The sequence below is a fragment of the Sinohyriopsis cumingii genome, chromosome 17 (assembly GCF_028554795.1).
Source record: "Sinohyriopsis cumingii isolate HCF-2022 chromosome 17, ASM2855479v2, whole genome shotgun sequence".
Lineage (NCBI taxonomy): Eukaryota > Metazoa > Mollusca > Bivalvia > Unionida > Unionidae > Sinohyriopsis > Sinohyriopsis cumingii.
In genome coordinates, this window is record NC_142977.1 from 109763525 (window position 1) to 109776568 (window position 13044).

Consider the following 13044-nt stretch of genomic DNA (forward strand, 5'->3'; position numbering starts at 1 on the left):
GTTCATGAATGCAGTTCATGAATATTTCATGAACTGTTGTTCAAGAACAGTTTGTGAAGAGTTGGTTCATGAACAGTCATCAATTCAAAATTTCATGAATTGACCATTTTCAGTTCATACATATTCATGAACAGTTCATGAACCTGTTTATGAACTTCCATGAATGGTTCATGAACCCATTTCACGAATAATTCTTGAACAGTTCATGCCAGCTCATGAATTGTCCATGATCGGTTCACAGGGGCAGTTAATTGCCACATAAATATGAAAAATGTTTGTTTGAAAGTGACATGGAGAACAAAATATATGTAAGAAAGTGAACTATTATAAAACACTGCCTTCAGCTCAAAATTATCATATCATCAAATGGACACTTACAGAATCTTGTCATTTGATAGATTTACTGTTCCCTTGAGGCATGGCAGTTAATTTCCCAGAACTAATAGCATTATAATTTTCCCAGATGTAAATGATAGATATATTTATGTCAGTGATAGTTCAAGTTATTTCCATCAATATGGTGTTTAACATTTAAATTCTATGATTTCCAGTTTCAAGTCTTAGATCTATTTAAACATGAGGTTTCAAGTGTTTAAGACAATTAGGTCACTGTGACCTACATTACCCTGGAATGGTTGGGAATGATGCATGAAGTACCCTGATCTTGTTGCATGATACTGTGCTTATAATTTCACATTCTGACAGGAAGACAACTCTTTACAATGGGGTTCAACCATCAACAATGGTTATTAGTGTAAGAAAATACCCACTTTAATAAGGACTGTTTCAGAATGATACAATAAACATCTTGACTACATTACATTTAGAAAGCATGCCTACAGCTGGAGATTTGGCAGTAAGGGAAAAAAATGAACACAATGTTCATTCTGTAACCACAAAGACTTTAGTAAAGGACAATTAGGCCATTATACCAGCTTTCATAAAATATTCCACTTGAATTATCACAAAACTCATCAAACTTGTACATTTCATTGTCAAACTGATATACCAGCAATAGATACTGGCTTAATGTCATTTATAAATTTCTATTATAGTCAGACCTCTTATCAACACGTAGAAACAGCAGTGTACAACAGGAAGCATCTTCATCAAATAAAGTAAGCTTTTCTGAAATGTCTGCCAAGTCTACTGTTACATAATGCATCCCAAATCAGGATGCATGTTGTCTGCTTGGATCTGCAAGTAAAACGCAAACCCTGATATGCTAGTCTAGTATGCAACTGTAGATCAAGGTCTAAGTTGTTTGCAAGGACAAGCACTAACACACACCGAATGTCATAGCAATTATTTCAAGCCAGAAAGAGTACCATGATGGGAGACATAGGTGTAGGAGTAGTTGGTCTCTTTGTTAAAGTCTTATTACACGTCTTGTTGTCATGCCCAATGAAGTGTGAAATGATGCAACGAGAACAAAGTGCTTTTTTTTATAAGGCTGAATAATAAGATCCATCAGTTGAATCAGGTGATAGCAAAAACATATTTAAATTGTCCCCTTTAAAAAAGCCTGTAATGAGCAAAACATATCAAAGACAAATCACCTATTCTGTAAGCTGCAAATTTTCATCATCATAAAATTTAAGAAAATTTATAACAGTAAGAAAAGAAAACTTGAATGTTTGTCTTCAAAGCAATATAAATAAGCATCATGCACAAAAGCATTTTGAACAAATCGATGGCTCGGTCATTCCTAGAAAATGGGAGCAACATGGTTTTCCAAGGACACACAGAGGCAGCTGACCTAGGCAAGTATCAAACCCAGGACCCCTGTATTATGAGCCTAATGCCAAGTTAACTTTGCTACAATGGTATTTTGGGAGTTGATGGACATGTGGATATGTGGCATGTACACAGATGCCACATTGATTGCAATATCAATCTTCCACCAGGCAGATCAACAATAAAGGACACCTGTCTATGGAGAACAAATTTTTGTGGTTTCATTAAGTCAGGTTTCACTGTGTTCATTTCTTATCATGAGACCAATTTATGATGAAACCAAACTGCTCAAGACCCATCATGGCAAGATGGAATGTTCCTGAAGCATTTAAAAAAAAAATCTATCTTTTAAAAATATCAAACTTTGCTAGTCCATCAGCTGTTACGGCATCTTATTATAGTTTCTAAGAAAATAAAAAAAATGTTTACCCTCTGATTTTTCATTGACACTGTTGGCCGTTCAGAAATGTTAATTGGCATTAAAGTCTAAACTGAAAATAAAATGTTTACTGAATTTAACCTCTTGACTTGGGCATAAAATTACAAGTCTGACTTGGCCCATTTCATAAAGGTCACTTGAACTAAAAATTCATGCCAGTAGCTTCTCATGGGTCGGTGGTTCTTTCTGGGGTTTTCTCGGGTTCTTCCTCCATCATTAATACTGGCTGCCATGTATAGCCTATCGTGTGCTGAAAAATGGCATTAAACCCTACAACAACAACAACTAAAAATTCAGGTCACTTCGTTCAAATACATTTCCTGGAAATGATGCATAGCCTATGTTGAATTCTTTTATTTGTTTAGTCCAAATTGTTGCTTAACAAAAGCAGGACACCAGACTTTTCTTGTGAAGCTTTTTTTTAATATACAAACTGAAACTCATAGACCACAAAATTAGTGTGGCAATATTATTTTACAAAACAGATAGCATGTCAGGAGTAAGTGACTAAAGAATGCTCAGTCATTATGTCAGTTTAGTGTGACTTTATTTGATATACTGTATTTGCACCTACATGCACCCATGTTATATCAATTTAGTGCGTTTTTCTTTGGTATACTGTTATGGCACCTACATGCACCCATGTTATGTCAATTCAGTGTGACTTTACTTGGTATACTGTATTTGCACCTACATGCACCCATGTTATGTCAATTCAGTGACTTTTTTTGGTACACTGTATTTGCACCTACATGCACCCATGTTATGTCAATTCAGTGTGACTTTATTTGGTATACTGTATTTGCACCTACATGCACCCATGTTATGTCAATTTAGTGTGATTTTTTATTTGGTGTACTGTAGTGTTTCCCTTAGGGGTAAGAAAAAACCCTTAGTGTTAGAACTGGGTGTGTGTGTAAAACTACTTTAAAAAAATGCATGGCAACAGAAAATGTGGATATTTTGTCACCGTGAAAGCACTGGTGTATGGTATTTGTTCCTATGTGTCCCCAACTTTGTGTCAGTTCAGTTAACTTTATCTGGTGCCCTGTATTTGCTCCTATGTGTACCCATCTTTGTCAATTCAGTGTGACTTTCTTTACTTGGTGTACTGTATTTGTTCAGATGTGTCCTCAACTGCAGCCACTAAAGACCCAGATTTACCATTACAAAGTGCATAGATCATATTATAGACTGTTTGTTTAACCTATATTCTTTAAATATCAGCAAAGTCATGAACTTCTGTTGCATAATAAATGCCTTGGCAGAGCTGGGCTTTGTTGGGTTTACCTGCATTTGCATAGTAAATGCCCTGGCAGAGCTGGGCATTTCTGGGTTTCTTTTTGCATAATAAATGCCTCACATAGCTTGATTTTGTGGGTTTCTTGTTTCATAGTAAGTACATTGACAAAGACTCCTGTTTCATAATAAATGCCCTAGCAAAGATTCCTCGCCTTTCAGGAAAGAGATCATTTTATAGTTTTATTACGATATATCCTGTGTGCATGACTATTTAACATACAGTAAAACTTCTCTTGAATGATTACCTCCTTCTGCCTAAATGCCATGGTCTCTAAAGGCAGCAGTGATGTTTTGAGACAGGTCATAACACTATATAATAAAACTTAACACTGAGAATCTGGTTTATCAAGACAGATGATCTCTCAAGGCAGCAGTGATCTTTCGAGACAAGTCATAACACTATATAATAAAATTTAACACTGAGAATCTGGTTTAACAAGACAGATGATCTCTCAAGGCAGCAGTGATCTTTTGAGACAAGTGTTATTGTATCACCACCACCGTACATTAGAAAAATGATTACTAATACTTCTCAAACAGTTGTTAGTGGTCGATACCCCCACCACCATGAGAGGTGACTGAATTACTAATGCTACTCCAGCAGTTGTTACAGTGGTTGGTATCACATCCTAAGACAGAATAATTATTAGTAATACTAGTCTGGCAGCTGTAAAAGTGGTTGGCACCACTATCATAAGACAGAAGAATTATTAGTAATACTAGTCTGGCAGCTGTATAAGTGGTTGTCACCACTATCATAAGACAGAAGAATTATAAGTAATATGAGTCTGGCAGCTGCAAAATTAGTTGGCCAGGATACTAATAATGCTCCAGCAGTTGTCACAGTGGTTGCATCACCATCATAAGACTGGAAATTAGTACTAATAGGCAGTTGTTACAGTTGTTGCATCACCATCATAAGACTGGAAATTATTACTAATAGGCAGTTGTTACAGTTGTTGCATCACCATCATAAGACTGGAAATTAGTACTAATAGGCAGTTGTTACAGTTGTTGCATCACCATCATAAGACTGGAAATTAGTACTAATAGGCAGTCGTTACAGTTGTTGCATCACCATCATAAGACTGGAAATTATTACTAATAGGCAGCTGTTACAGTGGTTGCATCACCATCATAAGACTGAAAATTATTACTAATAGGCAGTTGTTACAGTGGTTGCATCACCATCATAAGACTGGAAATTATTACTAATAGGCAGTTGTTACAGTTGTTGCATCACCATCATAAGACTGGAAATTAGTACTAATAGGCAGTTGTTACAGTTGTTGCATCACCATCATAAGACTGGAAATTAGCACTAATAGGCAGTTGTTACAGTGGTTGCATCACCATCATAAGACTGGAAATTATTACTAACAGGCAGTTGTTACAGTGGTTGCATCACCATCATAAGACTGGAAATTATTAATAATAGGCAGTTGTTACACTGGTTGCACCACCATCATAAGACTGGAAATTATTACTAATAGGCAGTTGTTACAGTGGTTGCATCACCATCATAAGACGAAATTATTACTAATAGGCAGTTGTTACAGTGGTTGCATCATCATCATAAGACTGGAAATTAGTACTAATAGGCAGTTGTTACAGTGGTTGCATCACCATCATAAGACTGGAAATTATTACTAATAGGCAGTTGTTACAGTGGTTGCGTCACCATCATAAGACTGGAAATTAGTACTAACAGGCAGCTGTTACAGTGGTTGCATCACCATCATAAGACTGGAAATTATTACTAATAGGCATTTGTTACAGTGGTTGACAATACTATAATAAGACAGGAGAATTATTACTAATAAAACCATATTGGAGTATGTTTTCTTAAAAGCTAATTTATGAGTAATGGCAATGAAAATATGCAACACCTTAAAAAAAATGAACAATATATGTGATAAAATATGTATGAGAAATGTTTCTAGCACTTTAACATGGCAATCATGGCAACAAGATTTTCAAGTAGGCCACTGTGGAAACCATGATGGATTACTCAGTGACACCATTTTCATTCAGGACCAAAACAGACCATGTGATGAATGTGTGTGTAAAATTGGATGGCAATCTTCTAAAACATTTCGGAGGAGGAGTAGCTAATAGCCAGATGGACGATGGACATTTTGGATAATAGATCATCCCATAGCCAGATGGATGATGGATATTTGAATAATAGATCATCCCATAGCCAGATGGACGATGGACATTTGGATAACAGATCATCCTATAGCCAGATGGATGATGGACATTTGGATAATAGATCATCCCATAGCCAGATGGATGATGGATATTTGAATAATAGATCATCCCATAGCCAGATGGATGATGGATATTTGAATAATAGATCATCCCATAGCCAGATGGACGATGGACATTTGGATAACAGATCATCCCATAGCCAGATGGATGATGGACATTTGGATAATAGATCATCCCATAGCCAGATGGATGATGGATATTTGAATAATAGATCATCCCATAGCCAGATGGACGATGGACATTTGGATAACAGATCATCCCATAGCCAGATGGATAATGGATATTTGGATAATAGATCATCCCATAAGTTCTTGAGGTCTCTAACCAGTAGAAATAAAATCATCTTTTGATCTTTTTAAAAAAAAAAAATATCTTTTTTTTGGAAAAAGAAGAATCTTGTTAAAGTCTGAATCAATAATAACACTAGAATGTAGATCAGTTATCTAAAGGTATTTTGTACAAAAAAGTATCAGTATATATTCCAAATTTGATCAAAACTGGGTCAGAAATACGGACTCCAGAGTGGTAAGAAGTTCCTCCAATCAAGCACATCATCTCAATAATATAAACATATAAGCTAGCTGACCCTATGTGACAGCTTATGCCTTGCTAATTTGTGTGAATTTGATAAAATCCCCTGGCTTGTTCTGTATGAAATTTGTGCTGGTGAGACCAAGCCAAAGACTACATTTTACAACAAGCTTTGCTGGGGTCATAAAAATGAAACTACCTGGAAATGCATGTGGGCTAATTCTGACCAAAAATAATCAAGACCAATATCACAAAACCATTTTTTGCACAAATGACATTGTATTGCAAGAAAAATACACTGCAATGTTTAGTGATGTGTGTGTGATAGGAAACAGAAATGACATTGTATTGCAAGAAAAATACACTGCAATGTTTAGTGATGTGTGTGTGATAGGAAACAGAAATGACATTGTATTGCAAGAAAAATACACTGCAATGTTTAGTGATGTGTGTGTGATAGGAAACAGAAATGACATTGTATTGCAAGAAAAATACACTGCAATATTTAGTGATGTATGTGTGATAGGAAACAGAAATGACATTGTATTGCAAGAAAAATACACTGCAATGTTTAGTGATGTGTGTGTGATAGGAAACAGAAACATACATTTTAGAAGACAACCTCTATGCCTAATGTAAAACCGACAATTGCAAAGTAAATAGTATTAAATAAACATTCAGTGTTTCGGGGCTGGGTGGGGATGAGGCGCTGAAAACCCTACCCATTTCCCCTGGATATTTCTACAAAATACATCAAATGCACAAACCTGTGAATCCCATTTAGGATTGGTCGTGCTTTCTTCAATGGTTGTTCTCAGCTCATTGCAATGGTGTGGTAAATGGGGTCCCAATCTGCCTGGCTTCAGGGTCAATTTAATGTATGGATCAGGGTTGAAAAATACACCTTTCTTCAGGTTCGAGGCTTCCAAATCTGAAAACGGAACAAGATTCATTATACAATTTTATCCAAAAAGAAATTTGATATCTTGATTGAATAAGCAGCAATTAATGGTAATTTCAAAGTGAGAAGTTGAAAGAGTGCAGGATAGTTTTTCTGCTCAGAAGTTAGGTGACCCTGAAATTTAATTTGATTGGAGTCTTTTCTGCTCTGGAAAAAAGCTATAAAACCTTGAATAAATTGAAACCTCGTTCTATCTTAAATTTCCATGGTATATTTTAATAGATGTGTATTTGATAAATATTATATGTCTGTAGTCCAACCTAATTTGTATTTTCTTGCAGCCGAATGACTAGTAGATAAAGAAATTTACTAGTTGTCTTAATCAACACTAGTCCTTCCCAAAACACAATGTCACACACACATCTGGATTAACAACACAATTATTTCTTAAGTATCACAAATATTTGAATTTGAGAAGTACATATGTACTTCTAGAAAACCAACAAGATTACTTGAAAATATTCACTACAAGTTCACAAAAAATTGTTTTGTCATAAACTTTTAAAAAAAGATGTTACAGTAAAAATTATACAGATCTTCAAATATCTGGACCCCCACCTATAACTTAATGAAAAGTCCATGGACAGGTAATTTTCAGCAGTATCTATTGTGAGAAGAAATATTAGTATGGCAGTGCAGACATTATGCAGGTTTTAATAACACAAGATGTGAGCAAGATTACAAAGACAAAACAAATTTTATCCTCATAATTTTTGAGATCATAATATTATTTCCATGTGAGTTGGACTCAATGTAATTTGTTGAAGATTTCTAGGGCCAACAGTAAATGGTTACTCGGTGCTGCCACCACATGGCCATGGCAAATTCCAATTTTTTTTCTGACAATGGCTCAGCTCTGACCTAACACTCTAACATAAATATTCAAATACCTAAAATGGAGCAGGAAAGGTCAGAGGAAACTCTAACAGTCTTTGACATACAATTTTAAATCATAAATCTAAAAAAAATTGTAAAGATTTATATAGCGATATTTTAAAATATGATTTGTAAAAAATCATCAGTTGTTCTTAACATCTTGGGGAGCAACTAAATCTTGGAGATTTAATTAATAAACACCGAAAGAACTTGGACTTTGTTGGATCATTGAGACTTTCAAAAATTGTGTATGAAAGTGAAATTAAGAACTGATACCTGACTGTCCAATGGACTACTTAAATTATGAAAACTATTAGTCTGACTGAAAATTTAAAAGCCTCAGGCTAGCAAACTATTGCGTTTTTTTAAAACCTGATATGTATGAATGTATAGTGTTAACACCAGAGCAGAACAATAGTGTCTGTACAGTGCTGATTCCAAATTAAGTTCTAAGAATGTAAAGAAAAACATATAACCCCTCAAAGGGACTAATGCTCTACTGGCTTAAAAGAACTTTCAGGAGTTCAAGATAAGACCTAGCTATGATGTCGTAGCCTCAACTTTATTTGTTGTGGTTGAGGCTACGAACTGATCCCATATCATGTAATGGAGCAAAAAAAAAATTATCACTAAAGTCAGAAAAACAAACAGTGTAGAAATCAACTACATAAGTATAATCATGTTGTGAAAGAAGTTTGGCTTATTTTGAATTTATTAAGCCCTTACACAATAAAATAAATTGGCATGGTTACTCTAACCTTATCCTGTAAGCCATGACAGATAACGCAAGACTCTCGCCGTGACCCCTTTTTTACGTAAGGCTTGCCAGAAAATATTTTGGATATTCTACGCTATATTATTATCAATCAAGTGCGAATAATTGCTTCTTGGTGGAATTTCAAAGTTGCCGATAAACCGTATTTACTTTTAATACGAGACTTTCTGACCCAAACGGCGCCAAATTTTTACTACGATTTGTTTACATTTCCAAATATGGCGTCAATGTCCTTATATGGCACACAAACAAACGAGGCTGAGAATGGAAGTAATCATTATTTGAAATAAGATGATCTAAACGAAAATATTGGCTAAAAAAGGTAAACGAGATTTTACAACTATTTATACAATGATTTTCGATACTTCCGGTATTAAATAAGAGGACTACTCAATTTATGCGATTATATGCAAGGAATATGTTTAAAGTGTTATTATTAGGCTTAAAGAGCACCGGGTGTGAATCACACCCGGCTTGCTGCATTAACACGTACATGCTCATGTTAGTATCCTGTCCACGAGATACGAGTAAGGGTACTAATATTAGTACTAGATAAGATCATTTCTTCCTTTCATCTGATGCGTGTTGTAATCATCTCTGATATTCTTCCGTAATAACATGATTTTCACATAGAATGATGAGCTGCACATATTGGATGTCAGACTGGCACCATTTTCCTTCATGACATATTAGATGTTAGACTGGCACCATTTTCCTTCATGACATATTAGATGTCAGACTGGTACCATTTTCCTTCATGACATATTGGATATCAGACTGGCCCCATTTTCCTTCATGACATACTGGATGACAGACTGGTACCATTTTTCTTCATGACATACTGGATGACAAACTGGTACCATTTTCCTTCATGACATATTAGATGTCAGACTGGCACCATTTTCCTTCATGACATATTAGATGTCAGACTGGTACCATTTTCCTTCATGACATATTGGATGTCAGACTGGCACCATTTTCCTTCATGACATACTGGATGACAGACTGGTACCATTTTTCTTCATGACTTACTGGATGTCAGACTGGCACCATTTTCCTTCATGACATACTGGATGACAGACTGGTACCATTTTTCTTCATGACATACTGGATGACAAACTGGTACCATTTTCCTTCATGACATATTAGATGTCAGACTGGCACCATTTTCCTTCATGACATATTAGATGTCAGACTGGTACCATTTTCCTTCATGACATATTGGATGTCAGACTGGCACCATTTTCCTTCATGACATACTGGATGACAGACTGGTACCATTTTTCTTCATGACTTACTGGATGTCAGACTGGCACCATTTTCATTCATGACATACTGGATGTTAGACTGACACCAATTTCCTTCATGACCAACATGACATCATAAGAAATCTTTTGAAGAAACCTCATGCTGATAGGACCTTCCATTTTAGAGTAGTAACATTGAAAAGATTTTCAAAATGGCTGCCATGGTGACCATCCTTTCCAGAGCAATTGAAGTAATTTTTTTCAAGATGGCCACTCTTAACTAGACATTAGAAGAAATCTTCCCGTGAAACCCCATGTATTTCTATTCCTTCAGGAGGATTAACAAGATTTTCAAGTTGTTCAATGTGGTCATAGTGGACAACAGATCAGCATCATTTTCATTTAGGACCAACTAGACATCATATTTGACGGCCGAGTGGTCTAAAGTGCTCAACCTTCCGTATCACTGCCATCTCACCTCTGTCTGCGTGGGTTCGAGTCCAAGGCTTGGCTAGTGTGGGTAAGTGGGAAAGCCTGCCAGTAGCTTCCCATGGGTTGGTGGTTCTTCCGTGGGTTTTCCAGGGTTCTTCCTCCACCAGTTATACTGGCCGCCATGTATTGCTTTTCTTGTGCTGAAAAATGGCATTAAACCCTAGAACAACAACAACAACAACATAAGATGTCTTTCTGTGACCATCATTTAGGACCAACTAGACACCATAAGGAGACGTAGTAATAATGAGATTTACAAGATGGCCATTCTGGGTGCTAGATTTGCACCATTTTCATCTAAACATCAGCTAGAATATTGGACTGAATGTAATGTATGTATAGTTTCACTGCAATGGTCCATGTCATTTAAGATTAGTAATGACGACAAAGATGGATGGATGGGTGGATGGATGGATGGATGGCACATGAAGGCCATGAGACCATTCCATAAACTCTCTTGGTTAAAGACCAGGAGCACTTCAATCTGTACAAATATAAGCTTATGGAAGATAAGAGCTTCCCTACAAATGTAAACATGTCCTAGAAAAAAATTATAGAATAAAGATGTTAAAAATTCTTTAAAAGTTACATACAACACAAGTACAAAATATATAAAATCCTTAAAAATACATTTTTTATTTAATTTTCTTTTATGTATTGTATATACATGTATTTTGTGTACAATAAGCTGAAATTTAAGAACAATGTAAGAATGACTAGAGAATTTGTAAAACAGATATCTGTAGGCCCCCCGCTTTGTCCCACCTATCTCTAAATTTGTACCCCTAGGGTAAAGTCTCATGGGTAAGAACAGGCAAAGGGTCCAATATAAGCTGCATATATGAATACGCCATTTCATTATAAGTGTCTATTCAGTTATAGGTGGAAATTTCGGCAGATTCCAAGTTATAAGACTTTTACTAAGCCCCAGTATGTAGAGATGCACTATGGGGCATGCATACATTTGTCTTTACATTCACAGCTATCATAGGGTGGCAATTGGTGGGGATCTCAATAGTTTCCAAATAATGACCCAGGGGCCTCATTCTAATCCCCTCATCTATGTGTTGATGCCTGAGCCGATGATAACAAACACACATTTTAAGACAATGTTGTTATCTGAAATACATGCAAAACCTTCAAACACCCCTTAGACTAGCCCCCCCCCCCCACTGGATGCTTCAAAATTTTAAATTAGTGTTGCTCATCTACAGACTACTCTATACCATCTACAGACTACCCTATTCCATCTACAGACTACCCTGTACCATCAACAGACTACCCTATACCATCTACAGACTACCCTATACCATCTACAGTCTACCCTATACTATCTACAGACTACCCTATACCATCTACAGACTACCCTATACCATCAACAGTCTACCCTATACCATCTACAGACTACCCTATACCATCTACAGACTACCCTATACCATCAACAGTCTACCCTATTCCATCTACAGACTACCCTATACCATCTACAGACTACCCTATACCATCAACAGTCTACCCTATACCATCTACAGACTACCCTATTCCATCTATAGACTACCCTATTCCATCTACAGACTACCCTATTCCATCTACAGACTACCCTATACTATCTACAGACTACCCTTAGTCGATGATTACAAACACAAAGTTTAAGACAATGTTGTTATCTGAAATACATGCAAAACCATCAAACATCCCTTAGCCTAGCCCCCCCCCCTTTGGATCTTCAAAATTTTAAACTAGTGTTACTCATCTACAGACTACCCTATACCATCTACAGACTACCCTATTCCATCTACAGACTACCCTATACCATCAACAGTCTACCCTATACCATCTACAGACTACCCTATACCATCTACAGACTACCCTATTCCATCTACAGACTACCCTATACCATCAACAGACTACCCTATTCCATCAACATACTACCCTATACCATCTACAGACTACCCTATACTATCTACAGACTACCCTATAACATCAACAGTCTACCCTATACCATCTACAGACTACCCTATTCCATCTACAGACTACCCTATACCATCAACAGACTACCCTATTCCATCAACATACTACCCTATACCATCTACAGACTACCCTATACTATCTACAGACTACCCTTATACCGTATTTTCCGGCGTACAAGTCGATGCGGAGTATAAGTCGAATTGACCAATTTTGTAAATTTTCCATCCTTCGTCCATATATAAGGTCGATTCGGAGTATAAGACGAGACCAGGTCAATAACTTGGCTTTGTATTTTATACTACCGGTAGTAACTTCCGGTTGCATGAATATTGATGGTATCGTTGTATGATATTCCATATTACCGGCAATCATGAAATTGCATTACCGATGCTAACATGCTTGTGATTTTACTTCTGAACTGCTATATTTTGTTATCAATTGA

General features: G+C 36.3%; 1 protein-coding gene across 3 annotated transcripts in view; it reads right to left on the reverse strand.

The window, feature by feature from the left end:
* The window catches only part of LOC149779657 (E3 ubiquitin-protein ligase HECW2-like), a 207852-nt gene that overhangs the window by 76094 nt on the left and 118714 nt on the right, over positions 1 to 13044 (reverse strand). For all 3 annotated transcript variants that reach the window (XM_089940469.1, XM_089940468.1, XM_089940470.1), the window contains one exon: positions 7051 to 7214. In XM_089940469.1, the coding sequence (XP_089796595.1) occupies positions 7051 to 7214 (164 nt within the window). The remainder of the gene's footprint in view (positions 1 to 7050; positions 7215 to 13044) is intronic.